This window comes from Epargyreus clarus, unplaced genomic scaffold (genome assembly GCF_041222505.1).
Source record: "Epargyreus clarus isolate Ecla_fem2 unplaced genomic scaffold, WU_Ecla_fem_2.2 ptg000017l, whole genome shotgun sequence".
Lineage (NCBI taxonomy): Eukaryota > Metazoa > Arthropoda > Insecta > Lepidoptera > Hesperiidae > Epargyreus > Epargyreus clarus.
This window is the reverse complement of record NW_027332225.1, coordinates 9,190,105-9,217,471: the sequence shown is the minus strand read 5'-3', so window position 1 is coordinate 9,217,471 and position 27,367 is coordinate 9,190,105. Positions and strand designations below refer to the sequence as shown.

At 33.8% G+C, this 27,367-nt stretch overlaps 2 protein-coding genes across 26 annotated transcripts in view; one reads left to right on the top strand and one right to left on the bottom strand.

Moving 5' to 3' along the window:
* Positions 1 to 4,134, bottom strand: part of LOC140748979 (alpha-tocopherol transfer protein-like) — a 33,107-nt gene extending 28,973 nt beyond the window's left edge. The window contains exon 1 of the mRNA XM_073081975.1: positions 3,818 to 4,134. The gene's annotated coding sequence lies outside the window, so the exon portion shown is untranslated. The remainder of the gene's footprint in view (positions 1 to 3,817) is intronic.
* Positions 4,135 to 7,237: 3,103 nt separating this feature from the next.
* The window catches only part of gish (casein kinase I gish), a 53,121-nt gene continuing 32,991 nt past the window's right edge, over positions 7,238 to 27,367 (top strand). For 19 of the 25 annotated variants that reach the window (XM_073081787.1, XM_073081786.1, XM_073081784.1 and 16 more), the window contains exons 1-3: positions 7,238 to 7,353; positions 7,969 to 8,330; positions 17,955 to 18,109. In XM_073081787.1, coding sequence (XP_072937888.1) covers positions 8,269 to 8,330; positions 17,955 to 18,109 — 217 coding nt within the window. In that variant the 5' untranslated portion in view covers positions 7,238 to 7,353; positions 7,969 to 8,268. The other 6 variants (XM_073081764.1, XM_073081768.1, XM_073081766.1 and 3 more) reach the window with 6 other exon arrangements.

The following is a 27,367-nucleotide window of genomic DNA, read 5'->3' as shown; positions in this document are numbered from 1 at the left end:
TGCGGGACTTGTCGGTCGCCTTCTCGATTATTTCGAGGTTCTCGAAAATACGAGAACCAAGATCGGGCGTTGGCTTCGCCACCATCTCTTGGCCTAAGTCCTCAGCACTAGGCAGGGCTATTTTGGACCTCGTCCTCGCCACAGGGACGGCTGGGTCCACGAAGCAGTCCTCGACTGCTGACTGCTGAGCCGGAGGCTTTGCGGTCTTCCTCTTCGGCTTGTCACCCTCGCTACTGCCGCTTCCAACCGGCATTCGCTTTCGCGAAGCCAGCGTGGCCGTGGACTGCCCAGATATAGCGGACATCACTGAGCAGTCCGAAAATTCTTCCGCCTCTGATGTGCACCTCTCAGATTGACGTTCTGACAATCTGGTTTTTCTTACTACCGGCGATGTAGTGCGTAATGCCGGTGTCTTTTCCTCGTCCCCTTTTTTATTCAAATTTTTATTTAAAGACGCCATAATTGATCCCACGAGTATGGGGGAAAGGAAGGTCCGCCCGGGCAGTGCCCCCTGTACCCGGGTAAGCCTAGGTGTAACCCGCCACGGTGTCGGCCTTTACCGTGACGGGAGTCGCACTAATGACTGGCCACCCGCCAGCCATGCATCCCCTCGCGGTGCGCTGCCGCTTGGGATTGGGGTAATTTTTTATAGAGGTTTTCTTCCTCACGGTCCGGCCAATTAAGGCAAGACCCTCGGTCCCACCCGAGGCCGCGAGACATGACCACGACACCTCTGGTGGGTGGGATTACGATATACGACGGTGACTAGGTACAATCAGTACCTAACCCGCCCGGCGGCAGGGTAAGTGCACACCGAGCCCGTCCCGGTTTCTCCACTGTGGGAGAAACGCCCAGTGCAGGGTATTCCCGTACACCTCCCCCGCCTGACAGACTCGTAACAAGTCCCGACGAGGGGTGAGCCACTCTTAGTCTGGACCCTCCCCACCAAGCCTGCCCGGTATGGGTATTCCTGCCGGTATAGCCTTGGGGATCATAGGGTCACTCAAGCCCCCCCACCACGACAAGGTGGTAGCTCTTCGGAGGGGACTATAATGTACCTAAAGTATTAAGTAAGCATTTTAGTCAATAACTGTAATATATATTGTAGTAATAAAAATTGGCGGAAAATAATTGTGTGCCTAAAATGTTTTTTCTACTGTACTTTTTTTCTGTACTTGTACCACTGATAAAAACGTACTGTACTAAAGTTTAGCTTTTTTGAAGGTGGTAGAACCCTTTGTGGTTCGACTCCGGCGGCACCACCGCCACACCTATTTCTACCTAATAACAGCAGTGTTAGGAGCTGCTGTGTTCCGGTTTGAAGGGTGTGGTGAGGGAGACAGACTTTTCCGAGGCGTTCCAGCTTAGTCCTCAGGGGTAGCGGCGCATCTGTGGCCGACCTCAGGTAGGAATATCGTATCTTATCTGGGGTTGATTACAGATGTCCATGGGCGGCAGTAGCCACTTACCATCAGGTGGACTGCATGCTCGTCTGCTACTCTTACATTATAAAAAAAATGTAAGATATAGGTAATATTTTTCTTGAAAAAAAACATGGCAACTTTAACAGTGACAAGTTTCTACACATCTATCTACTATGTAGGTATTACCAATAGTATAAGATTATTCTTAAACTAGTTTTAATTTTTTTATGTAGTAAAATGAATGTTAGATCTATTATTATTATTGTTAGGAATTTATTAAACTGACAAATTAACCTGACAAGTCTAATATACGACGACATTATTATTAAATGAGGTTTCTATGGTTTCATCATAGTCTCATTATTATTATATTACTTCATTATCGTCGAAAATAATTATTCATAAAGAGCTCAATCGGTTAAGCAAAGGCAGTTAAAATTAGTTGCAAAATTTGAGTCATATATCATTCAAGCTTATAAAAACTACAATAATGTAGAAATTCACATAGTTTTAGAAGTAAAATATCTTAATTATAATTTTAATAATAAAAAATTCAATCAATTTCCTGTAAATAAAAAACAAATTCGCGACTTGTTTATTCGCTAACGATATAAGCCTCTAGTAATATAATCCTAGGTAGTAAATTATATTGGAGCAATAAAAAATAATCGATTTGACATTAACCTTGAGCAGAAATTACATACAGCTTTACAGTAATTTAAACCACATTCATTTGTTTACATTGTAATATGTAAGATTATAAAAATATATAAGGCAATGATTATGTATGATTACACTTTGCACTTACAATTATCCAACTGTAAAAGACAACGAATGGTACACTGGTACAATGGTACACATCTTTTACGAAACTTTTTACCAATAATTGTTTTGTAGAGATGTGTTATTATTATTTTTTTTTTATAATATAAGAGTAGCAGACGAGCATGCAGTCCACCTGATGGTAAGTGGCTAATGCCGCCTATGGACATTTGTAATCGACCCCAGATAGGATTAAATATTCCTTCCTGAGGTCGGCCACAGATGCGCCGCTACCCCTGAGGACTAAGTCGGAACGCCTCGGTACACTATGTCTCCTTTACCACACCCTTCAAACCAGAACATATCAACGCTAAACACTGCTGTAATGAGGCAGAAATAGGTGTGGTGGTGGTGCCGCCGGAATCGAACCACAAACCACACCACCTTCAAATTATATTTCTATTGTATTACTCTATCACCACCTAACATTATACCTATATGAATGTATTTTAACTATCTGATCTCATCAGATAACTGTCAACAAAGAAAGTGAAGGAGACAATTTGTCATTGGCTGTGACGGAGAGCTAATTTTGACTAAAAGGTGCCTTCTGAGAGGTGACCTCACCAACGTGTTTTTTTAAACACGTAAAATTAAAAAAATACGTTAAATGCCATTACTGTATCGTTTCCGATACATCAGCATCACAAGCCCAAAGTATATATAATAATAATTCGGATACCTAAATGTGTGCCTTGTTTCAGTGTATAAACACACACATGCATGTGTATTTTGTTATATTTAGAGATAATAAATTACATCAAACAGTTCGTTACCGGTCTAATTGTTATGGTAAATCCAATTGTTGAGGATAATGTACCTATAGATAACATAATAGGTAACATAACAAGTGTTATGAGTATATGCTCTTCAACTGTTTATGGTATAAATTAAATCTACGATATGTATGCATTAGTCTCATACACTTATACACTTTAATTACAAGCGATATAACCCAATCGATTAGAAGCCCTATTCAAGTCATTAAAAAACTGGCCCATAAAATGTCCCAAATAGATTTTAAAACCGGTAGGTGCAGGTTTACGTTGTGTTTTTAAGAAGTTAAAAACTTGATGGCCTCATTAATTTTTCCACGAGGCAATCCAACTTAGTCCTCAACAACCCGATGAGCACAGATCCTGGGAGTAATGACAACTGATAATCAGAACTATATACCGCGTTTAATTTAAAAAATGTCGTCATTTTAAAAATCAAAACTAGTCCTAACACAAAAATATTTCTACGGACATTTCACGAATAAAAACTAAAAATTTAATTAAAAAGAAACTACCAATTAAATTACAATTAACTACTTTACGAACCGTTATTATCTATGAAGAATTCAAATTTAAACTCTACAATTTGAAAACATCATGTCTCTTTCACAAGATTCATCATAAATATTTATGGAATATGAATCGATAGTTGATTGAGTAGGCAGGTAGCCAAAAATCTCGCAGCCGATCACGGAAAATGCGGTGCCTGATTGATGCAGTGATGTAGGCATTTTCAGTCACCATCCAAAAATCTAACTGTACAAAAATACTAAAATTGTATGAATTACCACTCACGTTTGCGATCGGTGCAGCTGTACTTATTTTATCAACAGTATTAGAGTATTCGCACTAGTTTTTATCAAACGGTATCTCGAACACGTCAAGAGAGTAGCGCGCGCACTCATTCACTGGACCTCGCCGTAACAATGCGAGGTAACCTGCCCTATCTCTGCGTGCACGCCAGTCCCCAGCCGGAAAAACTGTTCTGTTATTGCCGTACGAAACGAACAGCAAAACAACAATTCGTAAACAGTGCTTCGAACACTCCAGCGCTGTAGAACAAGGCATAAACACGCTTTAGGCAACGATAAACACCTGTTTCTTTGAACAGTGAAATACTTTTATTCACAATGGACTGGCGTTTCTTTGTTCCGTAATTAAAATTGAACGAAAACCAACTGTCCACACTCTACTGTTTTTATAAGAAGACAGTATTTTCCTGTTGTGCCATACTGTAGAGCTCTTAAATGATAAGCAATATTACAGACACACAGTGCAAATAAGGTTCATGATAATGACAATGGGCGAAAATGGCGTTTGTTTATTCCATATCTAAAATAAACAAGTTATTGCTCATACCATACCTTTGCTTTTTGTTTTCTTTTTTATAAATTGTATTCACAAAACAACGCCTCAATTATAAGCTTAACAGTTAAATAGGTGTTTATTAGAATTAATTGATTTTCATATAAGCATTTGTATTTATAATTTGTTTCTTGTTTTTCTACGTAATTTTCTCTACATAGGGTTAATTAGAGCGTCGTAGGACCGCGGCGGTATACGATTCTACAAATCCAATATTTCCGACAGGTCTGTGTGTGTAATTTCGCTTGTGAATTTCCATATAACGTGATACACAAGAGTAAAATAAAAATTATGATAATCCTACTCGATCCATATGTGGACAATGAAGAACACTAATCTATGACTATGTAACATCTAATTAGAGGGAATAATAAAGTAATACTCGTACCTTTGACTAGCGAACCAACTCGGCTTCGCGCGTCTTGGTTTTATAAGTTTAAGTAAATATGGCAGGTGTAAATTTGATATTTCAGAGTGCATAATTGGACGATGTGCCTGGTGACGATGTGGTCGATTCGAAAATTGGTTACCTCGAGTTTCTACGTGTGCTTTCTCTACAGAACAACGCCAGGTGTCTGAGATTGATATAATGTGTGGTGTCGGCAGATGTTCAGTTGGAATTTTAGAAGAACCTTTAATAATTCTTTATTATTTTAACCACTATCGTGCCAAAACGGGCAAAATCAATTTAAATGTGACACGGCAACCTACATTAAGTTGACCGTGTGAAAGACATTAAACGGTAAGGTCAATTCCAGCTGCAATCAATACTTGATCCGGTCATCTTCTTATTGTTATTTTCTTATGTATATTTGAATGATCGCAAATGGTATTCTATTGCGACAAAATTACGTAGTGTTTATGTGTATTAAATACCTAAACAGTGAAACACTGTAATATTTGGTCATTTGTACATAAATACCTACTTATCCGAAAGATTTCATAATATTCTAGACTCTAGACAATAGTTAAAATGAATGAAATTCAAAATGCATATAACGAATAATTTATTTACGGGTTGTTATTTTAATTTACCCAAACAACACTAACTATAAAGTCATATAACTATCTACCTACCGGAATTCAATTTATTTATGGGGAATATAAAAAAGATTTTTAGATGCATAAAAGTATGCGAGGTTGCAGTTAGACTAACTATCCTAAGGTGAGCGAGTATGATTCGGGTTGCGATCCTTAGCTTGCATCTGTAGCTCGCTTACCTCCATACAAAGAACATAGCTAAGCTACCAGAGCTGTCCCATACCGTCGTGTACAACAGACGGTGTGGCGAGCCGCATGCTCACCTGGACGGAGCCCGACGGGGCAACGCGCTAAGAGAACTCCGGTTGCGTTCCTCTGGAGATCCAGGAGTCCAGAGCTATGCTAAGCTAAATAAATGGAAACCTGGTATTGCCACGCATAGCTTATATACCTCGCACATCTCTGGTAGAAAGGGCATCATAAGTACCTTATCGTATTACTTACTATATACACGATATATAAGCATCAGAACTAACACATTATATGAGGAGGTCCTGGAAAAATCGGTATTTAAATTTACTACTACTAATAAATTATATGATCTGCAAAAGTTCTTTAAATGCTAATTGCTGCAACCCTTGTAAGCTGTTGTCCTACTGGGCACCTTACAACGGGCGAAGATTTGGAGCATTTTCCATTACGGTTAATGCTCAATGTTAGAGGCCCTGCCGTTTAAGACATTTTTAAATCGAGAGATAGAATTAAGATAGGTACAGTGTAACGTAAATATTTCGCAAAAGTTATTCTTGGAAATTATTTGTTGTTATTAATATATCATACCTTTTTTTAACATTTCTAAATACATTACATTACCTCCCTATCAAATAAAAATAAATAAGAAGTTTTCGGCGTAACTTAAATTTGCTATTAATTTTGTAAGGCGTATTTACCATATAAGAGGATTATTATGCTTACTTCTATAGAGTTCTATAGCCTATGAAAGAATATCTATATGCATAAATATACTACAAGAAACTAGTCATAACGAGGATTAAATTGGTATTACAAGATTTCGATAACATCATTAGATATCTCTGCCTATAAGTCATAACTAGATTAATTTCTATGTAGGACATAGGTTAGGCACCGACAAATTTGGTCTTGAGTCCGAACCTTAACTTAAATATCTTTGAACACGAATTTAACACTAATGATTATGAGATCCTTGCGGATCTCTTAATATCTCAAAATATGCTGAGTAAATTTTATATTATAAATAAAATTATTTTCTTTAAATGTAGTACAAATAAAATGGTTGGTTCGTATTTATATTATTATGTATGGAATTATTTATGAGAATGTTTTAATAATTGATTACGAATAAAAATTGTTCTTTGTAATGATGTATAAATGTATAGATGGCAGCCTAATCGATTTATTTAGAGCCATAAGCACATTGTTTATAAAACTGTTACACAAACACAATATTTTGTAATTTTGTTATTCTTTTATTGTTTGTTAAAAAAATATATGTATATAATTAAAATATCCTTTATCGTCTTATTTCATGAATTAAATTGATAAATTTTGTAGTATTATTCTTGCACATAGATTTTTGCTTAAACTGAATGCTTCCTTCAGAACATTTCTTTATCTATGTTACGTTGAGTTGCCAGTTACTACATACATATTTAATTTTACACCTACCAGGTTGTAATGAAATATAATCCTGAATATTCGAATTCTGTGAGGATTTGATTTGATTAAAATGTAATTCTTCCAATTTATAAAAACTAAAATATATTTATTACTACAAAAAACATCATTGGCTTTATAAAACTGCAATTAGTCATAATGATTTTTTTACATTGCAACACTCACTGCTACAAGTTTGCGCATGCGCCGAATGGCGATATTTCAGTGAATAATCTTTGAACTAATATTTTTTAACTATGAAATTTTGTCGTTAGATGGTATTTATTTAGGTAAAGTTTTGACTAATTAAAATCTTCAAATTGAACTTGTCAATAATTCATTTCTAAGTACATAATCCAAAAAGTGTTAAAAGTGTACCATTGGTGGCCATTACAAACCCTAAACTTTTTTATCAGGACAAATGTCCATTTGATGTTTCGGCGACGTTGTGAAGCTAATCAAAAATTGTGTCGGGTGAATTTACGTGTTAGTTGTTTTATTTCGTTCTAGTGCTGTAAAAAGTTTTACTGCTCAACAAGCGCATATCACTGTTACAAAACGATTCGTGCCGACAGATAATTTTATTAGAGTTGACTTCCCACATCGAAGAAGAACTGTCAGTTGTTAGGTTTTCCCAATTGTTTTTCGAATTGAGTGTCGATAAATGCTGATTACTCTCTAATTATTTCGCATCGCAGCCGAATCTGATGGCAATGGCACTTAGCGTAAAACTATCACCAACATCGGCTGTTACTCTTCAATGAGCATAACATTGGCACCGCGACCTATAATCGGTCTCTGCGTTTTCCGATTGAATTACATCAAAATTATCACTCGTCATTATCAGCCCTAAAAAGCACAGTTATCGTACACTTATAGATTTTCCGTTACAATTTTCACGGTAGATTTGCTGACAAGTCGCCGAAACATCGCTCGGAATCCGAATCGTGTTAGCAGTGTGTAACGAAAATGATTTTGAGATAAATTCTACATAGTGTAGTGTTTATAGTGTGTAATAAAGTAAAAAAATAGGAAGAAATTGTGAAAGTGTGCGTGGTTAAGTGTTTGTATGCAGTGGCATGGCGAGCGTGCGCTGCTGTGTGCCTTCCAGGAGGCTGTGGTGACATGGACAGCTGCCCGACTGACCGAGGGCTCCGGGAGTGACTGGCGTGCCGGGCGAGCGCCTGCACCAAACCACTAGTATTATGAACAAGCGTGAGAACAACAAGGACAAGGAACGTCAGAGTGACGATAAAAGGACATCCACGTAAGATATTCTCTTTATTCATATACATAAAACTACACCATTATGTTAAAATCCATTGACATGGTCCATTTAACCTGTAGAGAAATTGAATGATCCTACTTTGTACTCAGGAGCAACCAATAACTGCTATCAATGTAAGGATGGTAGTAAATGACACATTTATGTAAGATATACCCCTAACTGCAGGAACTTAACCTCCCAGGCAGAAGTATTATCTCCTGTTACCGGTAAATTTGGTTACAGATGTCCATTTTTTGGTGTTAACACTTGAAGTGCAGAAGAGTGCATGTCTACGTACTATAGTACCTTCTACATTGAAAAATAATGTTATTCATTCTCCATCAATGTAGAATGCATTATGACTATCAGTTTTAACCACACAAAAGCATTTCTTGGACTATAGCATCCTCATTTTAGTTGTGAAAAGATCCAGAATACAAAACAAAACACAATTCCAGAGGTATTCTAATTAAATTCATAAATATATAACATAGCTAATGTTTACCTTTAAGCTCTAATAGAGCCAGAGTTGTAAGATGAAGAGTATGGTCTCAATCCCTTCTTATTCTGAGCGGACCTGTGCCACCAAAGTTCCAATAAAGGGTTGATGATGGTGACAGGGCAAAAATTTTATAATAGCAATGAGATAACCATGGGAATAACTACATGAAATCAGGTAGACAGTATATCTGCATGATGCTTTGATTAGATAAAACTGTCTGTTATTTAATATTTTGATTTAGCTATGGGCTAATCAGTCTACAATTGTGAGTAAAAGATATAAGCCTTATGCATTTGTCTCAAATTGTGCACCTATTTGCTTCTTATATTTTTATTTGAACTATTAATATTGTAAATATACCAAAGTGTGTTATGTTATGTTTGATTTATATTGTTTTCATCATACAAAATGGACTAAAATTGTAACAAATGGTAAGATACCATCGGTAAGTTAAAGCAAATCTCTGTTACTCTGAATTTTCTCTACATTTTGTGTTATTTTATCTTAAAATATATATCACTTATAACCATTAAAGCCATTGATTACATGATAGTTTATATGACAAAGCAGGAACCAAATTTTGTCTAAAGTTATCAGTGAGTGATAGATAGTGATCTATTCATATTTAGTTTATCTATGTTATCTATTTATAGTAAATGTTCCAAATGATGCATATGATATGTTATTAACTGTAAAATTTGTTAAAATAAATAAACAACAATTACTGTGTTGCTATGTATCCAGTCAATATAAGCCAGTGTTATTCAAAGATTGCTGAAAGATTCTGTAAGAAAATATTAAGGATCAAAAATTTAGTTTTTCAAGAAAATGTAAATGAAGGACTCGATTTAAGATTTGTAGTTTATTAATTTATTTTATTGTAATACCTTGTAAAAATGTATATATTTGATTTTGTAACATAATAAAATAGAGGATAGAAATAGTAGAAGGTAGGTCTAAAAGTATTTTGACACACTGATGCCATGTAAAAGATTCTGATCTAAGTAATCTATTTGAAGTATATTTTTTAATAAAATTTTCATTATGACACCTATTAAAGCTATTTATGAATATAGTAGGTATCTTAAACTAACAAACAGCAAAATTAACTGCAAGCTTACTGAATGGATATTAATACACAAAAAAAAGAAATCCTCAATGCATCTTAAATGTATTTAAAAAATACATTTGTAAATATTTTTACATAATATTTTAAATGCTATTTGTGTAAACATGAGTAAGTGTTATTATAATATAACTAGATAATATTATCATCTGAATAATAACTTGAAGCTAATCACATTATCTTTAGATAATTATATGACAATATACACTTTGACCACAATTTAATAACTGTAGATTTTGCCTCAAATGCCTAAAATAGACAGACAAGTCAGTTTTGAAAGGTGGTAGGACTAGTACAGTATGCTCAGTTAGGGACCACCGTAACACCTATTGCAAGCATGAAGCAAATCTTTCATTTTGGTGTAGGGATGTGATTGCCAGCTAATGTACATATGAGGCAACCATATCAGACCTTAGAGTAGCAAAGCACCTATTATTGAGTGTAAGTAAAACTGTAGTGGACTTGTACTGTATGGAGTTGGTTACAGATGTCTATGAGTGGTATTGACTGCCCACCATCAGGTGGAATGCATGCTCATTTGCTACTAAAATTGTTGGGGTCTCATAAAAATTGTATAAAAGTATCAAGATCTATGCAGTTCAGTAATAAGTTTACCATATGATGGCATGGCATGGCATATTTCATATTCGAAAATTATAGTATTCCATAATTTTTGGATAATAGTAAAATGCATCTATGACTGCATGTAACACCAGAAGAATATATGTAATTAGTGCTATATCTAAAATCCAAGTCAAAGAGAAATTCTCTCCCTAAAACCCAAGTCAAAGAAGAATTCTCAATTGAACATTCCAATTTCGATTAGAATATAAAAAAGAAGTGGTACATAAACTAATTCTGAAGTCTATATCTAGTTCTAGTAAGTTAAATACAAGAATATTTAAAATATTTTGAATAAATAAACTTTTAACTAATTTATGTTTAATATGATAAGGTGTGGCTGACTTTATTTCACCTGAGATCTACTCTTTACTGCTTAGGCTCTAACCTCTACCTATTGCAAAATTATTTCTGCAGCCCCCTAGGAAATTTGGATGGTAAAAAATGTTGTTTTCTAAAATATGTATTCATGTGAATTATCAACTTTGGTGCGATCAACTGCAAGTATCACCCTTCAGTTGGCCACCTCTGTTGTTTACAACACCTAAAATACAAACATAGGTAATAAAATTACTCAATACAAGAAAAATCTCATGTTTGGTTGTAATTTTTCCCTTAAAAATAAGGAAAGTTGTTATCATTGAACAAAATCATGGAAACAATTCCATGATTGTATTTCCTGTTTCACAAATGATATTAATTATTTGTTAAAAATAAATATTTTGGTGGATGTTATATGTAAAAAATACTCTACTTCCTACTTCTTGTTTCAATATTGTAAGGTCAGAAACTTAACCAAGATAATTAACTTAGAAGCTATTCTTTCTTGTGCTAAGAGTAGTTTTTGGTGATGATTATCATCATTTAGTGATGAGGGTTAGGTTAGTTTCAGTTTGAAGATGGTTTTTAGTTCGACTATGGAGACACTAGTGCCACCTATTTCTGTCTTATAGCGGCAGTGTCCAGTTTTGAAGGGTGTGGTAAGGGAGACATGCTTATATGAACTGTTCCAACTTCCTCAGTAGTACTGGACATCTGTGACCAACTTCAGGGTTGATTAATAGATGTCCATATTCGGCAGTGGCCAATCACCATCAAATGAACAGCATGTATGTACTGCATACATGCACTGTTGCTACTTAAATATTATAAAAGTTAATCTAAAATGTTGGTCTGTTATAAACAAAAGTATTACACTTAATGATCTTATGTATATATAATATTGCGGTGTAAGAATCAGATGAACATATCTACATTTTGTCAATTTTACAGGAGAGCAAAAATAGTGTGAAAAATATAAAAAAATAGTTTATAAATGCTTACAAAGACACAATATATATATTTATTTATTGGGTATTTTACTTATTTTATATTGAATATAGCATACGTCGTTTTACCATTACCATAAAGGACTACATAATGAATCGTTTTGTGAAAAAAAAAACGATACATATTATATTTTTTTGTACATACATTTATCTGACTCTTACACCACGATATATATTATCAAAACCAAATTAAGTTTTCTGTGATTGTCTAAAAATAACTATATAACATATTAAGAGCTATAAATAAATACCTTAACATATTTTTGTTAATAATATAAACTTCTAGAAAGTATTTATATAATTACTATGAAAACCAGTTACTTTAAGCATAGTTATAATTATTTTTTGTTATTCCTTAGTAGCACATATGTGATATGTTAAAATAACTATAAAAACAAATAAAACACTATTTAAGCTCATTAATATAACAGCCAAACTAAAATATGTATTAGCAGGATCAAAAGGTAATAAAAATAGAGTTTGCTGGTGAAAAACAGGTATTTATTAAAGAAATCTTAAATCCTAGTCAACAAAATAATCTTCATTTTTTGTGACTTTTTGTGAAAATAATCTGTATTGTTTGGTTATAAACATTTCTTAAATAAATTACTGTTTTTACCAACAAACAAAGTTTAGATTATTTTTCAGTTTTACTTATATGAAATAATATAATTAACACATCTTAACCTAATTAACTTGAAGGATACAAGCTTAACAATAGCATTACTAGATTATATTACTATACAGACACAACTTATACAGCAATATATAAACCAGATCTAACACCCACTCTTCATGTAAATCTTTCCTAGGGCTTCATCTATAGATTGCAGTTAGCATACAATCTACTTATAATACAGAAACACAGGTATTTACACAGTACTATTATTAATATGAGAAATTTTTATTTGAAATTGAGCATCTCAATCTCTTCTAGATTCAGATCCAGTCAATTTCAGTCAGGACTCTGATTTTGAAAACTATATGTGTATTCAAAATTAATTGATCACTTGTTTTAAGTATGAAGTAAAACATGGTTTAAACTTAGATGCCTTAGAGACCTTAAAAAATTAAAAAGTTGGCCATCTTGGTGGACTATGCTTAAACCCATCTCACTGTTAAATGAAGTCCATGCCAAAAAGTGGAACTGTAATGTGTAGACATTGAAGAGAAATTAAAAATTTAAGGGATGAATCTTATAATCATATTATTATTATTGTTGACTCAATGAATCACAACCGTATACATCTTGTATCACACACAATACCCTTGATAACATTTCTTATTAAAACAGAACATGCTTATCTCCAATACATACTCGTACATACCTACAGCATGATTTGTGTCCAATGTAAATATAGCTTCTTGTTGATTCAATGCTTACACAACTTTGTTTTCTGTTTGTATTTTAAGTTGTAATTTCATTCATGTTACATAAAATAATGTAAGATTAAGTTCGAAGTGAAGTTTTGTTAAAAATCAAGTATGCTATGACGTGACAAAAATTGACAAGTGATTTATTTTCTGAGATGATCATATACAGTCATAATGAGGCAAATGGGACGATATAAGAAGCTTATTCAGTTTTATATGGATTACAATGCATAGGAAGTTGTGAGTATTGGTCTACAGTTAAGCATTTTAGTGTCATTGTTAACCTAATTGTGAGGACAATTCCCTCAAGTTATCATGGTTACTAGTCTACTTTTGTTCTATAGTTGCCACATACCACTTAGTTGCGTGGTTGTATTAGCTACACCATTAAAGAAATTGTTTCACCAAAAATTTGGAAGGTCACTAATTACAGTAATGTCTGTCATTAGGGCTGTATTCCGGTTAAACCGCACACCTTACAGAAAACATGTTTTGCGAATGAACTATTAATTTATATGATGTAACAATTTAATTCACAGTTTTTGTTTCTAATTATTTTATTATTATACTTATGGTTGTTGATTTAAAAATTGATGGTAAAGTGAAATTCATGTTTATTCATGTTCAATAAACGTTATTAAAGTGTTGTACAAGTGGGGCACATAATTGTTATGTTTCAAGCTTCTGGTCTCTGTAAGTGCATTGGGACTTTCACTTTTAGACTCAATGCCAATAACGGTTGGAATGATTCACTGCAGCCAGTGTTCTTTCAAATATGGCAAGCAACACTTTGTTCTTACACGAAAACACATATTTCATTAATTACTAATTACTATTCATTCTAATTAGGAATTGGTACGTCGTTTAAATAATTTCATACAACTATTGTCTTTCAAAGTACATTTGGCTAATTACAAAAGCATGAAGACATTATACATATTTTTTCTAATCCATTGTGTGTCTTTAAATACTATTTGTTTTGAAATAGATGTTTGCATATTAATATACACTGAAACTATGTTATTTCAATTTATAATGGATAAATGAATGTAATTGATTATAATATTTTACAATAAAAAAATCAAGTAATATTAGTAATGAAGACACTTTGCCATTCATGGTGATAATACACCTCCAGTACAACTGAGCACACCACATGAACTCATATATGTACATATAACATAGCCCTGATTGTGATTTACTAATATCCTCTTTTCCTGACTAATCTAAAAACCTAAATATTATCTATAGCTATCACTTTAAGCATCATATGACAATTATCTTTAGATCACTGAGTAACTGATGGCTACACCCTTAGAACAATACTTAAGTAACAGGTACTTGTCCCTGTTTGAATCTTTTTGTTTTGTCTCTAAATTTGAACTCTTAAACTCCCTATTGTTAAGCTCTATTGCCAGTTTAATAATAAAGACTTATGTATAAAACACTTAATATATGTTTCATAAAAGATATGAAATGAATAACTCTCAGTACTTATACATATTGAATGACTGTCATCTAAGACATACAACTTTGTAAGTAAGATCATAAATCAATACTGTCATTAATAAATATTAGGAAAAGAATGGAGTCAATTTAGCCTCAATTTTAATGATACACACATGACATGCTAAAACACTTTAACTTACAAAACTATTAACATGTATACATATAAATGTATGTTACTTTGAAACTTAGTAAAGCTATTTCAGTATTCAAAGTTTAATGCAGAACTGCAGGCAGAGTATGCTTGTACAATGTGTTTGATAAGAACTAGAAACTGTAAGAACTTCTAAGAAGTGTTTCTGAGAACCGCGAGCTACATACTTTATGTTCTCATTTCCTTATTTGTGACAAGTTGAATCTACTGTGGAGATGGTAATATGTTTGCAATAAATCGTATTCCTACTATAACACACTTTGTTAAATACTTTTTGGTTTATTTTACTACTTGTCAGTGTTTTTAAATGTTTCTCTTGATACAACCATCTTTGTATGTGTTTTCTCCGCTTGTCTGTATGTGTTTTCTTCTTTCTAATTTGTATTTTATTATGTTGATAATTTGAATGTTGATAATGTCAAATCCATATAAAATGTTTATTTATTTATATAATTAGGTACAAGTGAAAAATGTTATTTTGTGCTTACAAATCTTTATTTAACATTTTCTCAAAAAAAATATAAAAATATTTCCATGCCCTCATGGGGCCACAATCCACTACCCAAATATTGAAAACCACTGACGGTACTGATATTTTGAGAATAGAATTATATTCTACAAATAATTCGTGAATTTTGAATTGAAAAACAAAAATGGCGAGGGAATACACAGATTCTTAAACACACATCAAATTAAAACTGCTGCTTTTTAATCAAAATAATCCTAATTAGTTATCGTCGTCATCCCTTTTCTGTCCTACTGCTTGTCATGGTTCTCCTCTCAAAGTAAGACAATCTAGCTATAAATAGATCACCGCGCTGGCTAAGCGCGTATTGGTAGACTTCACACGCCTTGGAGAACTTTATTTTCCGAGTAAGAAAAATACTCCTTACCGACTTCGAAAATAGAAGAGGTACTAAGTTCCTCCGACATCAACTATTTTCTCATTATACGAGTATTAAAACACTTGAATATAGAAAATTCACAAACATATCTAGAGCAATGCAGTTGTAACTAGGTTGTGACAATACTGAAGTAGGTACTTGTGGATATTTAGCCTTAATTAATACACTTCATTCCGTCTGTGCATACAGTCATCATAGTAGTATATTAAAAGGAATGGAAAAAATATTTGCAGTGTTCAGTGTTCAAATTATAATTTATTTTTCAAAAACACCCTTGTGATGTAACAGTTATGTGTTAACATTAAATCTAAAGGCACTTATAGCCTAGTGTTTGTAAATCGTTTTCTCAATCGGAGGGTCCTTAGATTCAAATTCAATGCAGAAAGCATCGTGAGATAACCTACATGCATGAGAATTTTTAAAGAAATAGTTGTCAAAGTTGTGTGAAATCTACCAATTCGCATTTGGACAGTGCGGTGGACTATGCCCTAAATCCTTCTCACTCGGAGAGGTGACGCGTTACCAGCTGTAGAACAGTAATGGCTTGAGAATCTATTACAGACTTATTTATAAACAGATGATTAAATGAAGTTCAGCAAAATTGTATCATAGAAATCCGCAATAAGCCTCTTTGAGTTTGACTACTCGACTGTTCTTTATCCGATCCGATTAATCGTCGGTACTAAGTCGCCGACAAAGATTCCTAACTAACGCGTATTAGCGATAACCGAAGATTCGTCAGTATTCGGCAGCGCGCATTTATTCAGTGCGGTCGGGCCAGACAAAATAACATTTCGGTTAAAATAAATTCTTAAAAATAAAGTGTTTTTATTTCTGTAACTATTTTTTTACTATTAGATAATTTGTTTTCCTCTACCGGTTTACATCAATATTACTGTCATTATCAATATTGATTAAATGCTATCGTAAACAATCGTTTTTATAAGCGTTAACTGCCTACATTAAACTACAATAGGACTGACTAACGCGATCTAACTAACTGACTAACGTCTTTGTGATGTTACGTTCTGTTGAACAATCTTTAAGTGTGCATACCATTTTGAATGAATCAAAGACATTGAAACGTAGGGGAAAATTATAATGTGGATGGTGGAATGGTGAAACTTTTTTATGCCTATTGGTGAGTGACAAGTAGGCACGGACGTGTTTAGCTGACGTAGTTTATTAAAAATGTTTTTGCAAAAACGTACAATCGTACGTTTAATCGAAGTAAAAAAATAAAAGTCGACAACCCTAGTCACGACTGAAATACTGCAAATAAAATGCTTTCTTTCTTGACGTCCTCTCAAAAGCTCCGCCGTTAGGCTGTCGGCACCCGATTGCATAAAGTTGACGGTGAACTCGACACTGACCTTCGTTGGCAACTGAACGTTGACGGCCGCCTAATTTACCAATCACCAAAATCGCGAGACTAATTGAATATGCGACCAACTTTAATGATATTCTCTATGTACGTACGTGTTAATATTATGTTATAATACCTAAGATCCATTATATATATATATTCTTCATTAAACATCGTTATAAAATATTCACAACAAAATGTGTCTACAATAAACATGTAATTGCCGTCTATTATACGTGATAATGGACATAAAAATGATAACGATTTTTTCATTTGAAGTGCTAATGATATCCAAGTTTTGCCTGATTTCCATTTGATATCTACGACCGATGATTTTCGTTTTGATATTTCATTTTATATTAAATATAAAACTTTGTAAATTATAAATTACGATTATTATTGTACATTTTCTGTATTGTGAATGATATTTTATGAACACACAAAAAGTTGTGCAATAGACACATAAAGGAAGTCTAAATTCAGCACTTACTTTATACCTGCTGTTATGAGGCAAACATCTTAGTTCTTAAAAGTGGCAATGTGTCTGATCGGCTTTAAGTAGTTTATTCTAGATATGAAGTTGGTCACTAATATCTTTGGGCGGCAGTGAACACTTGCCACAAGGTCGTCTGTAATCTCATTTGAAATAAAATAAAATAAAAACTGTTTATAATGTTGTTTTAAGCATCTTTTGCACGGTTACATTACAATCTACTATATAAGGCTCCGTTCACACTTGCAGCGCGACCGGTGCGGTGGGCGGGCGGGGTGTGGGCAGCAGCGCGATGCACACGTCGCGGCAATCCGTCACCTCGTCCTCGGGCGTCCTTATGGTGGGGCCCAACTTCCGCGTCGGCAAGAAGATTGGGTGCGGAAACTTTGGGGAACTCAGGCTCGGTAAGTAACTTATTTTATTTGAGTTAAATCAAGAAATATTTTACTGTGTAAGTAAGAATAATTTCCTTGTAGGACTAAAAATCTTAAATATGGTCAAATGGAAAGATTCCTATCTATAATAGAGTGCAACAATTCTAGCACCTGTTTTATTCTTGCCTTGAAGAAGCTAAATGTCTACTTCTATATTCTAATCTGAGGGGTTTGTCTTGTACAAAGACTTACGTGAAAAGGTCTAAGTTAGATCTCAGAAGTAGCGATTTATTTCTAATCAATCAACTTCAGGTAGGATACCAGTTCTGTTTAGGAGTATGTTTTAATGTTCATAGGCGGCAGTGACCTTTCAACTGCGCCCCCACTTACTATTTTGATTGCATAAAAAATATAAATTGCATCTACCATAATAAAACTTTTCCATTGTATGATCACTTCACGCTTCTCGGAAAAAGTCATTGTCTTCATTTTGGAGAAATCTCGCCGATAAGTTCAACGCGCATTGACGTCAAGAACTAAAGAGTATTGATGAATGCGAGTTGAGGTTTACTTTCTTTTAAACAAGATCAATTCTTGGAACCGACTGTTAAGTTGAACCGCAATTAATTATACTGCAGTCATAATCACAATGGATATTTTGTCATGCACACTCTCTACTGGCGTTCCTAGGTCAGGGCTTGTCAAAGTGGGGTACGCGTATCACTTGGGGTACGTCAGTTAATTTACGTAATGGTGCTTACTTACCTCACTCGAGTGTGCACCACGCGTGATTAAATCAAAGCAGAATTGCTTCTAGAATGAACTCAGTTTGCAACGAGAAACAAGCCCATCACATTAATTAATACCTATCTATTAACTTTTGACGGCACTTGTTTTAATAAAGTTCTATATTTTGTTCTATCTTTAGCTAGTTTGTAAAGAACTGACTGTTTTGTATTGTAAACCATATAGGAGTACGCAAATCTATAACATTGAAAACCCTGCCTTAGAAATTAGTTCTGCTTATTTTACGACAAAATACGTTTAATAACATGACTAATCTGGTAAATAGTCACAAATTATTTTATTATAGATTTAATTCATTGAATACATCCCTAAATTTATTATACATTCCTAAAATCAATCCAGAAACGGAAGCGTAAATACTAAGAAATAAACGATTGTTTTATTAAAATGAAATTATGGTAACTCATTATATTTTCCCCTGACCTTTGTTCCCTTAGATACTTGGTATTACCCGACATTGATGTTGTGGCATGTTATTTATTAGATCCTTCAACCCATTTTGTTCACAATTTCGTTATAATACTAAACCGAGTTTATATAACGATCGGAATGTGTATACAGAGTTCTTATAAATTACTGATTGAAGTTCGCAATGTAATGTATTTGATGGTGGTAGAACTCTTTATGCTTCGACTCCAAGCACCACCGCCACACCTATTTCTGCCTAATAACAGCAGTGTTACGCGCTGCTGTGTTCTGATTTGAAGGGTGTGGTAAGGGATATATACTTTTCGGAGGTATTCCAGTTTTGTCCTTAGGGGTAGCGGCACCCCGGGTTGATTACAGATGTCCATGGGCGGCACTTACCATCAAGTGGACTGCATGCTCGTCGTATTATATAAAAATAAAAATGTAAAATCACAAAATATTATCATGGATAAGGTGGCTTCATACTGAAAGAGGTAACATTTGATTCCCGGTTTGACAAATAACTAAAAGATGTATTTGAAGTAGAGTAGCGTTCTACGTCTTATTGTTTCTGTGCCCGACTTTGTGTGACCATGACACCCGTGACACTGGGAACCTTATAAATTTAGAGGGCTTTATTATTTATTTGACGATCCGCGTGGCTGAGCGGGCTCTATACCAGTCGGGCACGCGCGCCGTGGGTTTGATCTCTGACCAAACAGGTATCTAAGCGAAGTATTTAGGTTTTTGTTTTGAATCTGAATTTGTGTGTTTGTGTATTCGTCTGTATGTTTTCAACTTCCGCTAGTCATGCGTATAAGTGTAGACAGTATTATTTATTGTGTATCATTGACTGCTTTACTAAACTATAATATGGTTCGACTATATTTATATAAATCTATATGATTCCACGAAATGCAAAGCTGTTACGAACTTCCGCTGTAATGTAACATAAGAAGATAACAGATCAATCCCTCTTTGAATAGTATCGTGTTTTTCGCTTATATTCATGTTATCGTCAATCCATTACAGTCCCACGTCTCGGCAGTCTCCTTTCAAAATTAAAAGAAATTTAGACCAACATCACTATGCTGACCAAGTGCAAATTTATAGACTTCACACGCTTTTGAGTCGACATTTTTAATTCGTCTATTAGATACTAAATATATGTTAAACATGAAATTAAATACTAATTTAAATTAAATTAAATAAAATAAAATAAATTAAACTAATAAAAAATCTAAAAATCTCTTGAGTCCATTTAAATAATTCTCACGCATGTAAGTTTCCTTATGATGATTTCATTCACTGTTACAGCAGGTGATAATTATTTTTTAATAACTTTGTATAATAAGAGGCCTGAGATTTGAACCTCGAATCTCCCGATTACCAGGCCGACTTTTACTTTCATTCCATTCCCTTTGTATCATTGCACTGAAGCAGTTTACAAACCTTTTAAATATGCAATTAATTTATTTACGATTAGCACTCTTTGTTTGTAAATGTGACGCCATAACAATAATAAGGAAATTAATTGCGTCATCTGATTAATTTCCTTGTAGTGTTTATTTCAACTTTCCTTCGTTTAAAATAATTAATTACTATTTTGTTTTTTTTTTATGAAATAAAGTTTTAAGTATACTATAAGTATTAAGTTATTTTCGATATGATAGGAAGTTCATGTAGGTAGATTATATTAAACAGTTGTGACGTTTCAAGTACGCCAAGTTAATATTCGTTATGATAAATTTCATATTCGCCAATCCACAACTTTGGTAGCGTTGTGTATTTAAAATTATGCTTGGAAACTTCGTTATTTCTAATTATATAACAAAAACTAGTTGTGATAACTGACCCCAGTAGGGGAATTATCCCCTCGTGACATATGTACCATAATATATGCTGGCACCCAGTATTTTATTTAAAGTAAATATTGCCTCTAATTAGGGAGGGGATTTTTATATTTTATGAATTGTTAAGTCCACCTTGATGTAACAACGTGACTAGCGTATCGTTATTCATAAATCCGTTCGTATGGAAATAATCCAACTTCAAATAAAATTATTTAAATATATCTCTTAAATATATTCTACGTCTAATACATATCTATGTTTTATTATGTATGAAATTCTTCACATATCTTTTCATTTCATTTTTTATAAAAAGCTCCGTTTTTAAGATGTATCTGTATCACGTCGTATACAATTATCATATATTTAATGTATTTGTCGCGTCAAAGTCGATTAGGCTGTATCCAATATTAATCTGTATGGACATACAAGATTTTAAAACAGGTTTATATTTCTTTTGCTATTGCTTTAATTTTAACTACCACGTGTGAATAAAAAAAGCATAATATTAATATCGCAGAATTCAATTTAATTTATTTGTACTTCTATAATAGGAAGGAAAGATAAAATCAAAGTATATAATCACTCGAAAGAAAACCAAACTATCGCATGGTTACAAAAATGTTGTTAATTTCGTTACACGGAACATGCCCGTAATAATAGGTATAGTGTGCCTTTTAAAAGTGGTTACATCTCAAACTCCGAGATTGAATAGTTGTCCGCATAACAGGTAAAAGTGGACAGTATAACAAAGACGTTCCCATAATAATGGACGGCTTATTCTTGTGACTCATTCTTTAGCTGTCAGTTTGATTTCGCTGAAGTGTAGCTTAGCCATCGGAGGCCATCGGATGTGTCTAAAAATAAATATATTTTGTATACGAAACAGACTCGTGAATTGGTCAACCTCGTTCGTTAATTGCCCCTTTAATAATTACGAGTAGTCGGCTCGTCAGTCTATTCGGTTTTCGGATATTCAATAAATTCATTTGATTTGTGACTTTGCTCGCGCAAGATTATTTTAAGCTTTCTTAATTATGACGTGATTATCTTGTGACTGTCTAGACGGTATATTGATTGATTAATTTTTATTAATAGTACCTTTAATTGACTTTTATAAGGACATTTTTAACAAGACAAAAGTCTGTTAGTAAAAATCAATTTTAACCAATCTTTGCTCTAACACAGTTCGAAACAAATTGCCTAGAAAGATGTTAAGATGCATACCAAATTTCGAAGTTTGCATTGCTTAGAAAGTTGGACACATTGCAAACTTTGATAGCCAATAATGGGCCTAGATTTATTGTATTAAAGACATGTTTATAAAATTCTAACCAACAATCTCACATGATTGTGACGTAGGACACAATACATATAGAAAAACAAACAATCTGTCGTCTGTACATATCTGACGATACACACTTGACCTTACCACGTCATAGACCTTGTTACCTGTACGATAAGGTTTCATTTGCGATTCGCGCGTGCTTGTATGGCTGCGTATGTATGGCAATTGGATTCAAGTTCACGTCAGTGGAAATGACATTAGGGAGGCCACGTGCGTACTAAAACAACGTTATGTTATATGATTTAATCCTCGAAACTTAATTAGTCAATCGAAAACAGTATTAGCAACGCTCATGTGCGATTTGAATTATATGGGCTAGTCATTTTATTGGAATTTGTTGATGTGTTACAAAATATTGAACATTGGACAGGATGAAACACAGGATGAGTAATTCGTTCCTGCTTCTGCTATTGAGCAGAAATGTTAAGCGCTGTTCCATTATGGTTTGAAGAGGGTGGTAAGGAGGATTCGAGGCGTTCCAACTTAGTCCTCAGCGGTAGCAACGCATCGGTTGCCGTCCTCACTTAGGATTCAAATTTTATCTGTAGTTGATTATCGATGTCTATGGGCCGTGGTCACTTTCCAGTTACCATCAATGCGCCTCTTGGTCGCATTATCACTTTCTATTACGTGAAATCCAGACAAATGTTGACCTATTTATATTACACACCTCTAAAAACTGGCACACAACGCGCAATAGTTCCTCATTTTTAGGTTTTCCACCTCAAAGGAAAAAAGAAAAACATCACTTTGTTTTTCGCGGGGAACCGTAGAGCTATCAAATTGAAATTTATTTCATACTGGGGTGCTCTTTCTACTATAAAGAAATACTTGTAAATCAAACGGATCAAAACATATGACCGTGTATGTCTCCTTTTCTCGCATATATTGCGTTTTCATAAAGTAATCAAAACCTATAGACTTCTTCCCTTTGACCTAGAATCATTAAATTTGAGGAAAAAATCATCATTTAAATATCTGTCTGACCAAGGATCGAACCCGGAACCCTCTGTGAGACGTATACGGCATGGTGTCCACTTCGAGACGTAGGTCGCGGGTCGTATAAAGCTCCAACTATGTTTATGGTGCCACCAGAGATGAACCACAAAGCAACCACCTTAAGTAATCTACGAGAGCACTAAGCAAGGCTTTTTCAAACTTCTTCCTTACATAGCTATATACAAAATATAAACTTATTACAAACAGAACAGAGTCCCAAGTCGCGTACAAACAATTTGTTTAACTAGTGTAGTAGCAAGTCTACTCCATTGCGGATTTATGCAGTATCAGTTGTAGGGCAGCTGTTATGTCATGGCGGAATTCGGTTCACGTGTCAGTCGCATTGATTTTTCTTTGTTGTTCTCAGGGGGTTCTGCAGTGTTCTATGCTCGTAGTAATGGTGTTTCAGTCGGGGCGCGAAAGTCTAGTGCCAGCGCACATAGGGCATTCCGTATATATCGACCGACTGACCGACTTTATGAGTAGATGTTGATGGCCTCTTAGCATCAGGTGTTCTTACCCGATGTCAACTTTGTTCTGATGAAAACGGAAATTTGTTCGACTGCGAGTGAGGCTCGCTGTTCTGTGTAATACAAATGTATTATGAAGAATTATGCTGTGGTTTTAGATGTTTAAGTAGATACTCTAGTCATTGTTTCTTCAATTTGATACTACTTTTCTGGTTATGACATACCTTTTCGTTGAATATGAGTACAATATGAAGTATGTAGTTTGCACCTTTGAAATTTGTCTGTCTACTCCTATGAAATTAATGAAATTGATGTCTGTAATTTACAAAGAAATTATAGGTATATATTTTTTATATTCATGTTTTTTAGTTATGTACATGGTGTTAAATATACAAACATAATTTATACTTAGGTATCGTCGTTGCCTTATAAGATCAATACTTACGATCATTACTTACTTAATATACTGTCTAATTCAGACATACTATATATGTAGTGGCATTGTTCTTATTAAAAAATATATCTGTATCTGAAAGGAACACATCCTATGGTAGTCTAACATAAATATGATTAAACTTTTACTATGTATTTTACCTACATTAATTACTTACTTAAATAATGTATCAGAAGATAACTAGCATGTACTATTGATCACTCTATCCTTAGATTATTAGATCAACGACACCTACGTGTGACAAACAGATTTACGTTACTGCATATTTAATGTTTCACCTTGCATTGATCCCTGAGGTCAATTACATGGCTTCCATCCTCCATCACCATCCTTCCTTATGTTTCGTAACTGTTAGTCTGTCAGTCTATAAGTAGATGCAAAATAAAGGATAATTTGCGGTACCTTGTCGGCGTTACAAGGCTAGATTGAACTAGACGAGATTTTGCTGGATTTGCGTTAGTTCGTGTCATTAAGCAACCTATATTATCCGATCTTTTTTCTTTCTTTCTTGCAACGGAATTATGAACTGTTAACTGGAATAAGATATTGCCTTTATCTTAATGTATTAAGAATCATTTAAATGAATATACCAACGACTGTAATATATTAGGATAAGCATGAGTACGATGCACATGGGAAGGACGTAATTAGTAAAGATTTCGTAACATTTGTATTTTTATTTACATTTGCAAAAATTATACAAATTAACTTAAACCTCAAGTAACAATACATAAAATTAAGCAAATATTTACTTGGCTATATAGAACAGAAAAATAATGTTACAATACAACTTAATACTTAAATAATACACACTTCTCTTTGCCACTGAATAACCAATTAGGCTTTTGTCACGCTTATTAAACTTTGGATATGGTTTGGTAATAATATATCAAATATTACAAATACGATTTACTTATGCACGCATAGATATAAATACAGAAGAAAGCTTATATTTACATTAAAAGGAAAGGTACTTATCGAAGTATTCATTTCGAAGTATAAGTTAAGTGACAACTTTGATCTTTACAATTGCGAAATGTACTCCAAGGTTGTTACCGAGCGAAACCCCATTGATATAGTATGCTACCAGACCAGTAATAAGTCCCGTGCTCTCGGAAAAGCCGACATTCCTCAACTCGTCTATACGATACCGAACTAGGGATGAACGATACAACTTTTGTATCGATATTTTACTCGATAACGTAAACGATATCTACTTGGTGTCGAATAAAAACTATCGATACTTTCTCGTAACGGTACTGGTATCGAAAGGAGTGAGTATTTGGTAAAATGATACCTATAATGATAAAATGTAGGGTTACCATCGTTTGAGTTTTTTTAAACGTCAATATTATAAGATTTTCCGATTGTTTGTCCGAAGTATTTTCTAAACCTACTTGGTGCTCTGATGTAGTATCGATACCAAAAGTACATGGTATCGAAAGAAAAGTATCGGTTATTTATTCGTATCGATTATCTTATAATTTCATCCCTATTCGTAACCCTTCATGTAGGTAACATTACCCTACAGAGCTGTCAGTGGTAAAAAATCAATTTATTGTCAATAGTTTATTACTACTCTACGCATACCTTTCTTTATGTACTTTTTTATAATAATTAGGAAATGTTGTTATTATAACAACTTTCTGCATTATCGTATGGTATGTGGTTAGCTAGTAGTAAAAAGTTGTTTACATGCCGGCTTTATCACATCATGTACCGTGACATTACGAATATGTATACCCTATTGGAGAGATGTATTGCTTATTTACTATAAGAGTGAATTCTATTCTTTTGACTCACGACCAAACTGCGATAGTCAGAATCGATTTCAGATAGGACTCGTGTCTTGTCTGAGGTTGGTTGCACAAGTTCATTGGCGGTAGTAATCATTTAACATACTCATTTGATGCGATTATTACATAAAAATCGGTTAACATACATAAAAATAAATAAAGTCGAATATACAACCACCTCATTTTTCGAAGTCTGTTAAAAATAAGGTCAGCATTTGCTAAGAAAATTGGTTAAAAGTTAAATAAGTTAATACGGAACCAATACAAATTAATCGACATTATACACCAAATGAATTACAACCCTTAATAAAACCAACCAATATTGCTGGCAAAGCGTGTCTTCTCTCAAACTTTTTGTGGTTTCTCAAAGATAAAAAAATATGGATATTTTTATCCTATTTGGATAGTTACGACAGGATTATTATTACTTTCCAATACTTTTGTATTAAGAACAGTTGGTAGTATCATTCAAGGTACAGTAGCGCCGTACTTACTACTAACTTAATAATATTGTTATCATAATCGTAAACGCACAATAGACATAATTTAGACACCGGTATTATTTAGTAAGAAATACTTAACCAAATACGATAAATACTGTTATCATGATCGTAAACTTATAGTGAACCTAATATAATTATGTACCGGTGTTATGTGGTAAGAATTATTTAAGCATCGTGTTTGTGTTATTAAGATATCAAAGTTGTGTAAGAAAATGTTGTCAATTTAAATAGATCTCATGTATTACAGCTATAAATGTATTAAAAAACATCTTAATTAAGTGTTAAACTCTTGGCATGGTCCTGACATAAATAAGTAATCTCTGCGTCAACACCTTTTATGCGAAATAGCACTGTAACATCGTAAAGTAAGTTTGGCAGAATATACCTCGAAAACGATATGAAGATTTACCAGCGTTCAATTTTTCAGAAGTCGCTTTTCAGTTAAACCTATTTTAGGGTTCCGTAAAATAAAAATACCCCTTTTATGGTATGTTTGTCTCTGTCCATCCGTCACAGTAATTTTTCTCCAAATCGCATAGACCTATGAAGTTAAAATTTGGTACACATGTGCATTTCTGTAACCCAAATACAGACATGTAACGTAAATAAAATGAAATCGTGAATAAGGATGGGTATTTTTTTATATTTGAACG